This window comes from Leptosomus discolor, chromosome 1, assembly GCF_034619465.1.
Source record: "Leptosomus discolor isolate bLepDis1 chromosome 1, bLepDis1.hap2, whole genome shotgun sequence".
NCBI classification, from domain to species: Eukaryota; Metazoa; Chordata; class Aves; order Leptosomiformes; family Leptosomidae; genus Leptosomus; species Leptosomus discolor.
The window spans coordinates 137228381-137243452 of NC_141391.1; the positions used below are offsets into that span (position 1 = coordinate 137228381).

Genomic DNA, 15072 nt, shown 5'->3' on the forward strand with positions numbered 1-15072 from the left:
TGGAGTGTTGTGTCCAGCTCTGGGCCTCCCAGTTCAAGAGAGAAAGGGAACTACTGGAGAGAGTCCAGTGGAGGGCTACAGAGATGATTAGGGGGCTGGCGCATCTCTCCTCCAAGGAAAGGCTGAGAGACCTGGTGCTCTTTAGCCTGGAGAAGAGCAGACTGAGAAGGGACCTTATCAACACTTGTAAATATCTAAAGGGTGGGTGTCCAGAGGATGGGGCCAGGCTCTTTTCAGTGTTGCCCAGTGACAGGACAAGGGGCAACAGGCACAAACTGGAGCACAGGAAATTCTGCCTCAACACGAGGAAAAACTTCTTCACATTAAGGGTGACAGAGCACTGGAACAGGCTGCCCAGGGAGGTTGCGGAGTCTCCTTCCCTGGAGATACTCAAAACCTGCCCAGATGCAGTCCTGCGTGACCTGCTCTAGGTGAACGTACATTAGCAGGGGGGTTGGATTAGATGATTTCCAGAGGTACCTTCGAACCCTGTCCATTCTGTGATTCTGTGATTTACGGAAAAGCAATCTAAGATGGTCTTAGAGGCTGCTGAACTCAGAGCTGGCAGTTGCAGCTCAGCAAGAATCTTGGAAGCACAGCTGACAGCTCTAAGAAATCTCCAAGTCAATGAGTAGCAGCAGATAAAAAAGTCAATGAAATGTTGGACATGATCAGGTACTAAGAACAAGAACAATGGTGTAATTTTGAAGCTATTTAAACACAACTTTGAGTGACCACACCTTGAGTACTGCATGCGGTTCTATTTGGCCCCTGCACCTCAGAGAGGCAGTGGCATTAAGAAAAGACAGAGAGGAAAGGCTACTGAAATCATCAAGAAGCCAGATCAGCTGGCATATGAGGAGATAGTAAAAATGCTGAGACTCTTCAGGCTGCAGAAGAGAAGGTCCAGGGTGAATGCAATACAGATTTACAGAACTGCAGAGGTAGCGAATAGGGCAAATACTGCAGAGATACTGCAATGCTGCAACTATGGGACATACAAGAAAACTATTAGCATGACAGCTTGAAACAGGTAAAAGAAAGCTTGTCTTTACACAGCAGTTAGTAAACTTCTGGACCTTACTGCCACTGGGGGGTTGCAGAGGCAGAGTACCAGGAAGTTCAAAAAGGGATTAAACTTATTAATGGATTCAAAAATGGGTCAAAAAAAATAGGATGTAACAGCCCTCATACTCAGTTTTGGTTTCTGAGAGGCTACAAGGGGAACGGATTGCAAAAAGTATCCAGGCAAAAAGTATCCAGTTACTCTAAACAGCATCTCCCAGTGCCACTGTTTAGGGCAAGCTATTGGACAGGCAGCCCACTGCTCTAACACACTAAGGGTATTTCTTAGGTATTTATCATGCTCCATTTGCTGAATAAATGACAAATGATAGATGACTGCTAGCTAGAAGTAAACATAGCCAAGAATACGGGCTACTAGAAAAACTAAAAAAAGAGAACACTGATTTTTCGGGAGTAGTGCTTAGTCAAATTATTATTTTTTGGGCAAACATTTTTTGGATATAAAACCTGGTTCTCCTGCTGGACATTAATTCATCTCATCTCCTATTACCCTAAATCAAGGAGAAGAAAGATTTTATACCAGCTCTTTGGGTTACTAGTTCACAGGTCAGTTGCTCATATCACAGAAGTTAAATACAACTAGAAAATAAATGAAAGTTACAGCTGTGGGATAATTCTTCTAAGGGGAAGGTGACCTGGGGCCTTTATTAGCAGATTTTTTTATTCTTTCTAATTATTCTTCATTTCGGCAAATTCAGGTAAATAAGCCTTTTTGTTGTTCCCTCAAAGTCCTGGATTCTCACACTGAATTCTTCTAAAGCAGCCTGTTTCCAACTCATCCCCATATAACTCCAGTTTAACACCACATGATTGTCCAAATAGATGGAAACAACGATGGGCATCTGAAGAGATAAAGAAATGAACATAAGGTATATGAACTTACCTCTTACTAAGGTAACAACAGAGCTGAGTCTTACAGAAGGAAGCATCACAACTCCATTCCTGATAGCAAACGCACTTGTACACAACTTAGTCAATGCTGGACCCCCATGAAACCACACAGTCTTTTTTAAAATGGTGCATGGAAAAATATAGAGGTAACTGAAATCACAGGGTTATTTAGTGTGGTTTATGCTATTTCCTAACACTTCTGCATTTGGAAAAGTAGATTAAGCTCAACCAAACATTTATAAAGTGTGACTTTAGCAGCTCTCCAGATAAGTGGCTCCAAAACAGAGTGTCTATTTTTTCTGTTTTCAAAAAACCTCAGTAAAGCTAGTTTCGAGAGAAAATCCAGAAACGACAGACTAACTGGATAGCATTCTGTGGAGAGTACCCCTCAAAACCACCTAGAAGAAAAGCTCTCTCTTCCTGTGGTCTCACTCTTATTATGGCTAGCATTTCTTGCTGGCATAGTGCATACAGACAAGGCCATACAGCGATAACAGCAACCATGAACAGAAATCCCACAGGATAGGTTCTATGAACGCTTCAAAGGTCTTCTGCAGAATGAAGCAAAACCAATGTCGGAAGAGGCGATGCAGCTCCTACTTACTCTACTAAATCGAAGAGCTTCTTGGGTTCAGCTGGGGGTGGGTAGATGACTTCATCTATGCATTTCCGGACACAGTTTGCATAGGCGGTGGAGATGTGGATGAAGGCCTCGAGGTTCTGCATCTGCCGGGCCAGCTCTAGGAGCCGCTGTGTGCCCATTGCATTCAGTTGCAGGGCATGTCTAAAGAGGGCAGCGGAAAGAAACAAAATGCATTTCAACGGAAAGAATATATCAAAGCTGAGCATCATCCAAACTCCAAATAATGAAAAGGCAAGTAAGGGAAGAGAAGGGGTCACAGCAGAGCGGAAAGCTTCAATGAATTGCAAGGGCTAAACCAGCTTTCAGAGCAATACTGTTGGATTCTCTGTTCCGGCCACAGAATGTCTCTCAAATATTTTTACTCTATTCAAAGGATGAGAGGTATCATTTCTCTAACGACTCCACATCTGACCACCCCTTCCTGGAAGAAATATTTCCACACACTTGACCACTGAGGCTTTATGGTTCCTATGGTACTCATTCAACTTTCTCCTTAAGGGACCACTGCTAAACCAGATAAACACATGGCTCCAGTAAGCAGCAAAGGGGTCCTTGGGTTCAGAAAAAGATTCATACTGAAAGAAGACACAATTAGAGATAACAGCTTAAATTCCCAAGGAATGGAGAAGAGAACTGCTAAGCATAAGAGAAAAAGAGTCCTGGTTAGCAAGCTTGACCTTGAAGCACCCAGCATAGCTAGAGGTTGTCCTAGACACTATCTGCAATGGATCTCAGCAAACAGAATGTTCCACTTTGTTGCATGCTTTGTACTGGAAGAAAGACACTTTCCTGCACAGAAGGGAAAAGGCTAAGGAATATGCAATCTGTTCAGTCGAGGAGTAGAAGCTTTCAACAATATGTACAAGATTATGAATAATGCTATCAAGTACACTAAAGAAATTAATTACACTAGCATTGAAGAGAAATTGTAAATAGTCCAGATGAATGAAAACAGAAGTTAAGAGTATGATTAATGTTTGGATCACGATATCTAAAGCCAGAGATACTTTTTTTTCTTTTTTTTTTTTTTTTGCATGCTGCTATTAAAGAATAGCATTTTCTATAGATTTCTATCTCCTCCTGCCCTTCTAGCAGGATGAATACTTCTACTTTAGCTACCCTTCATATGAAAGTTACTCTTCCATGTACATTTCTATTCAATTGTATCCCTTCTGAGAGGAAGGTGAACATGAACTGTGCTCAGAATACAGGCCCAGCACAGATTTCTGCTGAGACATTCAGAGTTCGTTTAGCCTTCAAGGGGAATATCATCTAATCCTGGTGATTCGTTACTCTTTATTTTTTTCTATTTATATTAAAACTACATCTACTAATATTTCAATATAACACAGTTTCTCAGATTTCTGCCCTCAAGAGTTCCATCTGGAGAATTCCCTAAATGTACTGCTTGTTGATGCTAATAATTCATTTAGTTTCTCTGTTGCTGCTTTTCTAGTATCTTTATAGCACTGCTTTTGCACCTCCCTTATCTATCGGCTCTACATATTCTGTGATACGTTTTGGACTTCTTCTGTGTTTAAAAAATATTTTTATTTTTTTGTGTCGTTAGCAAGTTGCTGCTCAGAATTCTTATTTGAGCAGCAATATTGTGCTTTCACATTTACCTTGCTAGAACTTTTACCCGTATGATATATTTTATTATTCAGACAGGAATAACTTGATTTTAACAACTTCTTGTATTTTGCCATTTAATCATACTGGATTTTCCTTGTTCTGTTAGAGAGATTTTGACAGATCACATGCAATCAGCCTTTAAATAGTTTCTACACTGCCTGCAAGCAAATGAACATATTAACTTTTTCTTTTAACTTCTTTCTAGCTATCCTCCTTATTAAAAATGTAGTTTCCCTTTGATGTTACATGCCACTGTGACCTGTTCTTATAGAATGTTCATTTGTGTATTGATTTAAGATCATTTATGGCTATTAATGCAGTGCAGTGCTTTACTACTTCTATCTTGAGCCAGGTTCTACACACTGCTCAAAATTAAATCAAGAGCTCCTCCCTTTCTGGTGGGTTCTATAATTAGCTGTTGCAAAATGCAATTATTTATGGTGGACACAGTGGCTATCTATTTAGCCTACATATGAGGAAGTGAAGACTGATATTAATAACTGTGTTTTCTACTCTCACAGCCTTAATGTTTTTCAAAAAACTGTGATGATCTGGCAATCCTGATCATCCACCTCCATTTGTTGACCTTCACAATTCACATAGAAGCACTTACACATCTCATCTTGGTTTAGTGGCATATTTCTGCTGTTCTTTCTTAATGGAAAGCTTGCCTGGACAGTCACTCCCAAGGGAGCTCCTTCAGAAACTGAGCTTTTATTATAAACAGTTAATTACACCAAGTGTTGGGTATTTTAAAGCTTGCGATAGTTTATTTTCTCAAACAACATCTTATTTCCCTCTCCAGTTACTCAGTGACAAAGAAAGGCCATTAACACTAGCTTTAGAGTCAGACACAACATAGTTTCACTTCAAGCTGTCTCCAGCTCCTTCTGCCAAAACATCTCCCTCTTGACCTAAAACACACTTTTCCCTATCCCAATTTTAGGTCGTACTTAACTCCCTTACTATATGACAACCCAAGCTTGCGGTATTTCCTTCTGTTCCCATGGAAATCTGCCAAGATACTTCACTTCTGACGTGCATATGCACATGACATTTTAAGAGCATTTACATCGCACATTCAGTGCAGAACCACACGTAGCACAAAAATGTAAGTGGAGAATTATTGTCACGGCTATATAAGAGATGCACTGAAGGGTGTGTTATGGGCCATTGTGCATTCTGAATCATGCTTAGCAAATACAGAAAGCAGGACGTACTTCAGGGGTTCATCAAAGCGAACTGTTGCTGCACAGTGGAAGACAATATTGACCCGGGTCAGAAGCTCCTCCTCATCTTCAGCACTGATGGCCAGCTTGGGCTGAGTGAGTTCAGCATTAATAGGCTTAATCTTCTCGTGGAAATTAGGGCAATCTTCTCGGACCCTGTCAAAGACCTTGAAGCACAAACAGAGAGAGATCAAGTACAGAATTAGGCTACTGAGATCACTTTGATTAGTAGCCAGTCTGATTACATCAATCAATAAAATTGGCACAAAAGAGAATGCCTGGTTCTTTCAGAGGGAGGACACAGGAGAGATGATAAAATAGTTAATTCACTTGTTCCCTCCCATGGAAAAACCTCACAGGGGAAACAGAACAAAAATACAGGAGGTAATGCATTGCCCTGAAGAGATGGATGAATCTTCCCTGCACCACTCGTTTCCTGGGACAGCCAATGAAATGCCTGCACCACCGCACCTCCTGCAACCACTTGCTATTTGACCTCAAAGGCTGCCTGTAGCACCATAGCACGAGCTAAACAGGAGAAGGGCAGAGTATGGAGTAGGAAAGCCTGTGAAGCATTAGACTCAAGCAATTTTCTTAATGGTTCTACAAAGGACTTAAGGAGAAGGGGGGAACAGGGCACATTCTGGCTCCTCCTCTTCCTTTGCAGCTTGCCTACTGTCACTCGTTGTTCATGTCAGCTGAGTCCTATGGGGAACTGCCTTTGGGATGGAAAGATGGGGAATCTCAATAACCCATACTGCTAAAGCTGTTGACTGCCATCAGCAATTTTGCATAACTGGACAAGTGTGCAGCTAGTTTGCCTCTCAAGCTGTCTTCCAGCCCTTTTTTCCTATGAGTATGACCCGTAGCTGTTTCCAATACACTGTTTCTGCCCAGACTTCTTCAGAATGACAAGACTGTGCCTCTGTACACTAAAAAGATCCCTACATTTCCATATATGGTTCTGTCTGATGACTTGTCCAAAATCAGCATTTGGCACCTGGCTTTGCCCAAGACCTGAGATAGCAGATACCCTGAACAGCAAGACACCCGTGCACAAACCTTCTGAAAGGAAAAAGAAATCAATACTGTCATCACTTGAAAGGTGCCTGTGTGAAAACAGCAGTTTCTTCAGTTCCCATTTTTACTCTGCGAGTAGCTCAGAGTCACTGGTAACAGTATAGCAGATCTGGGTGCAGTTCTGCTTGTGCCATGAAAGCACATGGCTACTGCAGGTCCCACCTGGAGACCTTTTACTTGGTAAATCTCACAGGCAAAAGAACCTGAAGCCTGAATTTCAAAACACTATGTGAGTTTGCTGGAGTAGAATTTGAAAAAATAATCTTAAGTTTTAGAAGCATCTGTTCTAAGGTTTTTGTACTGCTGGCCAGCATGATAGTATTTGAGCAAATTCAACTGAAATAATAGAAACAGTTAAGCACAAAAAGCTCCTCCCTTTTGGGGGCAGAATGACAACAAGAAAGGTTGAAAGAATAAAGAGAATAGAGATGCTGTGGGATCTGAAGAAGTATAATCTAGATTTCAAAGGATAATGACACTTCAAAGGTAACTAGCCTACTGACAGGAACAACTAAGTACTGGGACAGATTGCTGATGGATGCTGTGGGCCACTGCACTTGGACACATTTAAGAACTGTCTAGATAAGCATTGCCAGGAAAGGCAGGGAATAGCTGAACCCACCTTGAGGCAGGAGGATGGGCCACATGGCTTCTCAGTAGCTCTGTGGTTTTTGGGTGTTTCCTCTACTCTGTAGCTTACTCATCAGTAACATAGAGTTTGTAAATCTCTTTACTATCATGGCCTCTTGTTTTCCTAGAGATTGTTCTGTCTTTGATTTGCCTAGTGCTTACATAAGAGCAGCAATTTGTGACACAAATTAAACATACTAAAAGAAAAAGATGCATGAAAGATTGAATTGATACTAATAGCAATATTTTCTTGTTTGACTAAGGGATTACCATTTTTCTGCTTATCTGACAACCACATCTGGATAAAACTCCATGTTCTTAGGGACAAAGGAGTGGTAAGAAAATCATTAGCTTTCCCCACTATGCAGCACACTCTGTACTTGACTTAATGTATTTTTCTTTAACTTCTGCACACCCTTCATAAACCTGAAGCTCAAGCAAGTTAACAGGAGTTGGACAAGATAATGTAATTTCATTTCTCTCAATTGCACCCAACTACATGTGTATTTCAGCAATGTAGTCTAGGCCAGAGAATAGATTTCTAGACAGAGAAAACTAATCATGGACAAAGATGTTGGTGACAGGCAGCTGGACTGTAGGAACTCAATTCCCAACGACTTTTATTCAGAATCAGGTACTAGCAGCATTAAAGTCTGTAAAAAGCAAACCCTGGTGAGACACAAAATGGAAAGGTTTCTCAGAGAATCAATGTAAGAGCAAAGCTACCTTGTCCGAGTTCTAGGAACAATTCTGCATTTGTTTGTTCTATTGCAAAGACAGTGTAAAACTCCACTCAATAAGAGCTATTTTATACTTGTTTTACTTTGGCATAAATGCAAAGGCAGAGAAAGAATGAATCGTCCCTTTCTCCATTTCAGTCATGCCATATAAAAAGAAGAGTAGTATTTCCGCAATGACAGCCTTGCTCAGTTTTGGACAGTTATATTCTGTCTACATGCCATCTCCTCCTGACGTTCACACTGCAGATAATATCCCCTTTGGTTTCCGTGCCTACTGCTAGGTATTGCCTACTACCACACACCACTCAACAGCTGTACTTTTTCACCCCCTCCAATGATTCACTGTATTTCTCTCAAGGATGAAGGCAATTTCTAAATGCAAGCTCACAAATCAGCATACTGCTTTGGAAACCTTCTGGATCACAAGAACATTCAGTTCATTGTCACCATTAAATCAGATAACAGGACCAGCTGTTTAATCAAAGTCTGCTGCCTCTTTTATGGAATATGAAGATTTCAGACTTGTCAGTGCTTTACAGGGATGTGCAAGAAGATTTAAAGACAAAACAGATGCAGCTTATTTTATACCGTTTCCTATAGTTCAAGGAGTGCTTAACATAAAGATGATGCTTAGCCTGCGGGTGAACTATAACTGCATCTCTAAAGAAACTCAATCAGAGCATATACAATAAATCCCCAATAACCGCATGAGGCCTACGGATTGTACTAACTTTTCTTTTTGGAAGCTGTCTGCCAACACAAAATATATTCAATGGACGGAAGCAGGCCAGTGTGCTGTTGCAAACTGCATGAAAACACTGGCCAAGTCAGCAATGCCCCAGCACTGATATATTAATTACCACAGAATTATAGTGAAGAGGAAGGAAAGATGTTTGATTTCAAGTTGATCAACTGTGTCCAATATTAATTAAACTGAGGGAAATCAGTAATAACATATCCTGCTTTCAGTGTCTTTTTGAGCATCCTAATGCATTCCGAGGGCAACACTGCTGCCTTGACTGAAAGAATAAATGAACCTAATAGCTGCTATTCTCATTTTAATCCTTAAAATAGGACTCAAGTTCCGGACAGGCTGTGCTGCCCATCAACAGAGGTGAGAATTTCACTCTGAAATTTGCTGATGTTTTTCTTATGTTATAATCAGGCGATCCCACTTACAATAATAGTCTATTCTCTGTGATTTCAATTTACATTGTCAAGCACTTATTATGAAAACAGGACTTCTATAATTTCTCCCAACATTATATTTGAGTGTGTTTGATGCGCATCTTTTTCTCTATTCCTGCCCACTTAAGCTTTGACCTTCCTTCCCGAAGGACATCTGTAACTCTCTATATTCTCTGCTCTTGCCTTAAAGCATGTAATAGTTCAGAGATTTCTGCCCATCAGTCTTTCAATCAGAAATTTTTCCGTGCCACAAAGACACAAAAACATAAAATAAATGGCAAATTGCACATGTATGGAACAGTGCAGCTGAAAAATAAAGGAACCACTGAACAATGTAAAATGCCAAAGGCTTCACTGCTTCCTCAGGAGATATTTTCAATGAAGCAAATACAAAATAATGAAAAGTAGAATGCTTAAGCCATGGTCTCCTTTAAAAAGGAACTTCCATGAGTTTGGTCTTCTAACTGCCTTTCAAGGAAGCCTGGGTAGTACTTCCTTTTTTGGACCTATCAGTCCTCATGGCTAAAAAACCAACTTACTGTAACAGGCACCATGCAGAATGGCTTTTCATTGAGAAACGCAAATAGGAGAGAGAGCACTTCTCCTATTTGCTTGATGACGTTATCTAACACTATTTCCTGTGCTCTTCCATGCTGTGAAGGGTTCATCTTCCAAAGTGCTAAATAAACATGTCCCAGCAATGCAAGCCATGTTGAAAGTGGGCTGCTGCTCTTCATCACGTTATCAGCAGAGTCTGTAACTCACTGTGGCTCCTTTCTGCAACAAGCTGCCTCTTCAGTGATAGCACTCCTGGCTCTCCCTCCACTGTCTCAGGGCCAAATGCTTTGGTGACTGACCCAGAAAGCACCAAGTTTTTAAGTGTGGCCTAAAAAGGTAACCTTGTTTCCTCCTGTGGTACAATACTGGTAATCAACTGAGGCATCCAAATTACACTATTTTAACCAGATGTTGCCAGCTTTTTTTTGGTAAGATAAATAAAAAATGGTCTTCTCTGGTGCACAGTGGGACCAGGTGTGTTTAATAGGCACTGGGATATTAGGCTTCTCTAGGAGGATTAGCAAAAGATGGTAACTTACATTATAGTATGTACATTTCAAGGCATTACTGTATGAGAACATTTAAAATGGAGAAAAATCTGAGAATTCCCTTTGTGGGAAAATGAGGAACCACTGAGAAGATTAAGGTAAAGAGAATTCAATTAAAAAAAAAAAAGGCAAAAAGCTTCCATCCTTTCAGATGAAGAAATGCATGGGATTGCTTAGCATAATTCAGGAAAATATAAACAGGAATTGCTTCTGTAAAGGAAATATAATTTATTCCAAGCAAGAGATAGGCCAAGGGGTAAAACATCATAGCAACAATTCCTTTAAAGAACAAAGTGTTCATTGGGTGTGGGGAATAATTTTAAAAGCAAAATGTTTGAAATACCTCTTCTGAGCAGAGCATTGGTGTATAAATGCTAGGGAACAGCCTATATATATATATATATATATATACATACACACAGACACACGGAGTAACATCCTGGTGCATATATCCATCCCTCTGTGATCTCAATGGCAGTATCACAAATTGATATGACTGACCACCAGATTTAAACTACTGAAGGTGTCAAAGACACGAAAATAACTCTTTAAAAAACACCTGATCTCTGCAGTTTTATTCTGATGAAAGGGCTTATCCCAGTTGGGTTTGCCACTGATAAAATCACCCAATACAGTCTTGAAGGAAGGAAGGTACATAACTACTTTTAGAAATGCCATTGTAGTAAATTTGAGAAATAACTGGGCAGCTTCTTGACATAAAGTAATTAGCCTGCAATTAATTTTTAGCCTGGTACATTTCCAGCAATAAGCATCAGGATTGCTCAGTCAATAAATGTGTGAAAATGCAGCTCAGGCAGCATTAATGGGGACAGACCCATTTTTTCCCTTGTGCACACTCTGTCTCATTTCCTCTTCAGAAAGTTGCTTTTAAGTATGGTTCTTCTCAAGGCAAATAAAGCATAATTCATCTAATCAGTTAGAAAGCATGCAGCAGAGTGTTCCTCATTATAGGAAGACAAATAGCTTATGCTTCAATTTAGAGTTATTACTTTCCCCTGAGTAGAGCTAATGTAGTTGAAATACAGTACTCATGACCAACATCTAGTAAACAAAACAGCTCATTATTTAAAGATAAAGACTACAGAAACAAAGAGATGACAGACAGTAAATTTCAATATAGGTCAGCTAAGGCTAATATCTATAGCCAGCTACTTAGGATGTGGTTTCAAACAGCCAATTTCCTTGAAAATTAGCTGCTGACAAAGCCTGCTGTTTTCTAGCAAGAGTAGTTGGGTTATGTGTCAGTTAATCCCGAACAGTAAGAGGAGCTCTTTCAGAGACAGGCATTGTAGACAGGAGCATTAGGGACCTGACAGACATGGAAAAGCTTTCTGTGGTCTCTAGTACCACCATATAGGTGGGTGGACAAGTCCCAGACAGAATACGGAGCCCTTTTACCTTCATCACAGATGCTTCTTGTGCCCCTGTGTGGTGCTTAGATAGGTATCACTATCAGCATGTGATGGTATGCTTGACATTTAAAACAGGGGAAGAATTTTAAGTGCAGGGAAGGAGGATGGTAGCACTTGGAGCTTTTCCTACAGCAACCATTTAACATGTTTCTTCCTGTGCATTTGCCAGAACTGTTTTCCTTCTCATCCCTCCTCCATAGCTACGCCCCAACATGGGCATAGGTGCAAAGGGAGTCAGTTGCCAAAGGATGGCAGGAGCACTTGGCTATGACCAGAGTCCAGTCCATTTCCCCTTCCTCAATGCCTGCCACACAGAATTCACTACCAATTACTTAGAGAATCACTGTATGTACTCGGACATGTTAATAAGTACATAGGATCTGAATCTGCTTTTCAATACCCATTGCCTTAATTACAGATCTTTGAAGTTTCACTGCCAGTTTGCTTGGGCACCAGGGAACCTTGCTGAGTCCCCAAGGCTAACCAGCTAGGAGTAAAGGCTGTGCCAAACAAAGATGCCTTCTTCTTGGAGACATTTAAAGAAATGACCAAGAAAGGCTTTGAAAGACATTTAAAGAAATGACCAAAAATTTCCCATTTGAAAGTACCTAACAAAAATCAGGTTGATTTTTAGGAGTCTATGGAGATTGGCATAGCAGCTAGACAGCATGATCTCTATTGCATTCTCACTTATAATTACAGTAAAACATGTTATATATCACAAGTGCAGAACTTTCAAGTTCCTCTCCTCTGAAAAATACAAGTTTCATGTGTATAGCCATGCAGATGGTGTGGAGTGGGGTTTTGGGGAAGTGAGGGGACCACATGTGAGCAGCAAAGTGTGCTTTCAGATGTGACTCCCTTTCACATGGAGCCTTAGTAGGGAGAGATAGGCCAGACAGAGCTACAACTACACATCTGGCTGATCAGGTATGCCTGGCTCATTAGATCACAGAGCAGGAAAGGTGACACAGTGCAGTCCTGCAAATGAGTGATATTCAGTCCTGGGTGTAGAAGAGTCATTCTCAGCTGTGAAGCTTCACAGGATGGAATGACGTGAAAAAGAGGTGGCCACCACAGACAAAATACAGCATGATGGTGTCCTCAGCCAGCTGCAAAACAGCTGACCCAGAACAACACAATCGGCATCAGTTCCGTGTAGCCGTTCTTGTTTATACAAATGATCATATCCTCTGATGGCTGGAGCTGGTTGAGCCCCACAGAAGACTTGGGGTCTGCCTGGCAGTGTCTCTGTATGTCAGACCATGCAGTGACTCACAATGTCACTTTTCAGTGAAAACAGAGCTCTGCTGAAAAGTTACCAAGGGATCCCCACAACTAGAGACCTTCAGGCAACATTATCTCAGACAGACCCTGACGGTATTTCTCCTTCTGCTACAGTGCTGTCTCCAAAGAGGATAACCAGGCACATTAGCTGTCACACAGATACAGTTGAGGCAGCTAGCACACAACTCGTACACATACACAGTGCTGGCACGCAATTCAAAATTTTGTTTCAAGGACAACTTCATGGATGAATCTGGGCCCTATGACTCCTGTAAGTACACCTGGGAGAGTCTTGAGATATTCTGCTTTGAACCTGTGCCCCTCCAAAGAGCTCTTCCAAAGGAATGACTGCAGCAGCTGTGGCAACCTAGGTTGGATGTTCTGCACTTCCACACTCACTTCTTTAAGATCCCTGACCTCTTCCTGAAGCATAAAGGAGAGAATCATGAAGAGGATCACAGGTAATGTAGGCATCAAAGATTCATCAAATCCTTTGATGTTACACACAGCAGAAGCTGAACAAATCAAGACAAATGCATCAAATATTTAAAGATACTCAAATAAAAAAAAAAAAAGATTTTATAAACACTATAGTGAGATGGCACTCCAGCATAGAGAGCTGAACAACTGGGAAAAGAGTACAGTAGAAGAGTAAGTCTTCTTACTGGTGTTCCCCAGGGCTCAGTTCTGGGGCCTGTTCTGTTTAATATCTTTGTCAATGATCTGGATGAGGGGATTGATTACTCTCACTAAGTTTGCAGATGACACCAAGTTGGGAGGGAGGGTTGATCTGCTGGAGGGTAGGAAGGCTCTACAGAGAGACCTGAACAGGCTGGAACCAATGGGCTGAGGCCAATTGTATGAGATTCAACAAGGCCAAGTGCTGGGTCCTGCACTTGGCTCACAACAACCCCATACAGCACTACAGGCTCGGGGAAGAGTGTCTGGAAAGCTGCCTGGCAGAGAAGGACCCGGGGGTATTCGTCAATACCCACCTGAAAGTGGTCAAGAAGGCAAATAGAATCTTGGTGCAGCCAGCAGGACTAGGGAAGTTATTGTTCCCCTGTACTCAGCACTGGTGAGGCATCACCTCAAATACTGTGTTCAGTTTTGGGCCCCTCACTACAACAAACAGATTGAGGTACTGTCCCAAAGAAGGGCAACAAAGCTGGTGAAGGCTCTAGGGAACAAGTCCTATGAGGAGCGGCTGAGGGAACTGGGATTGTTTAGCCTGGGGAAAAGGAGGCTGAGGGAGACGATATCGCTCTCTACAACTATCTGAAAGGATGTTGTAGTGAGCTGAGTGTCCGTCTCTTCTCCCAAGTAACAAGCAATAGAACAAGAGGAAATAGCCTCAATTGTACCAGGGGAGGTTTAGATTGGACATTAGGAAAAATTTCTTCACTGAAAGGGTTGTCAAGCACTGGAACAGGCTGCCCATGGAAGTGGTGGAATCACCATCCCTGGAGGTATTTAAAAGACATGTAGATGTGGTGCTTAGGGACGTGGTTCAGTGGTGGACTTGGCAGTGTTAGGTTAATGGTTGGACTTGATCTTAAAAGATCTTTTCCAACCTAAATGATTCTATGCTTCTAAGTCACTCGTCCAGTGTCGCCTTAGCACAATTTTGGCCTGAATCAACTACCAGAAAGATTAACAAGTCCCTGGTCACAAGTGAGGAATTAGCCTGGGACAGGGGCTTTTCCCAACAGAGGCACCACATGTGGCTATGATGTTCTGGAAGGTAAGAAAGTTTCATGGCATGAGTGCAAGTCATTTCATGCCAGCTGGTCTTGGTGCCTGAAATTCATCCCAAGAGTGTTCAATTTATGGACCGTGTCAAACAGTGTAATTGTTTAAAAATGGAAGTTTTGCATTTACCTAGGACAATTTCTCATTTCATCATTTTTCTTTTGTGTCCACTGTGTGCTGGTATCTACTCCCACCAGATAAATCATCCATAGAAGTAGCACCTTTGTCTGCAAATGTTCCATGGGGTCACCAGCTATTTGAGCAAGTTGATTCAAAGAGCTCAAGCTGCATGGCCTTCAAGTTGCTGTCTGCAGAGCTACTTCCCACAATCCTAAACCTCAACAGATCGCTACCCTCAACATCTGTATAACA

The 15072-nt window shown here is 41.4% G+C and overlaps 1 protein-coding gene across 10 annotated transcripts in view; it reads right to left on the reverse strand.

Moving 5' to 3' along the window:
* Nucleotides 1-15072, reverse strand: part of FAR2 (fatty acyl-CoA reductase 2) — an 80697-nt gene that overhangs the window by 31039 nt on the left and 34586 nt on the right. For 9 of the 10 annotated variants that reach the window (XM_086465807.1, XM_086465875.1, XM_086465869.1 and 6 more), the window contains exons 2-3: nt 5476-5651; nt 2582-2761 (exon numbers count right to left, since the gene is read on the reverse strand). In XM_086465807.1, coding sequence (XP_086321933.1) covers nt 2582-2761; nt 5476-5651 — 356 coding nt within the window. The remainder of the gene's footprint in view (nt 1-2581; nt 2762-5475; nt 5652-15072) is intronic. The other variant, XM_086465855.1, reaches the window with a different exon arrangement.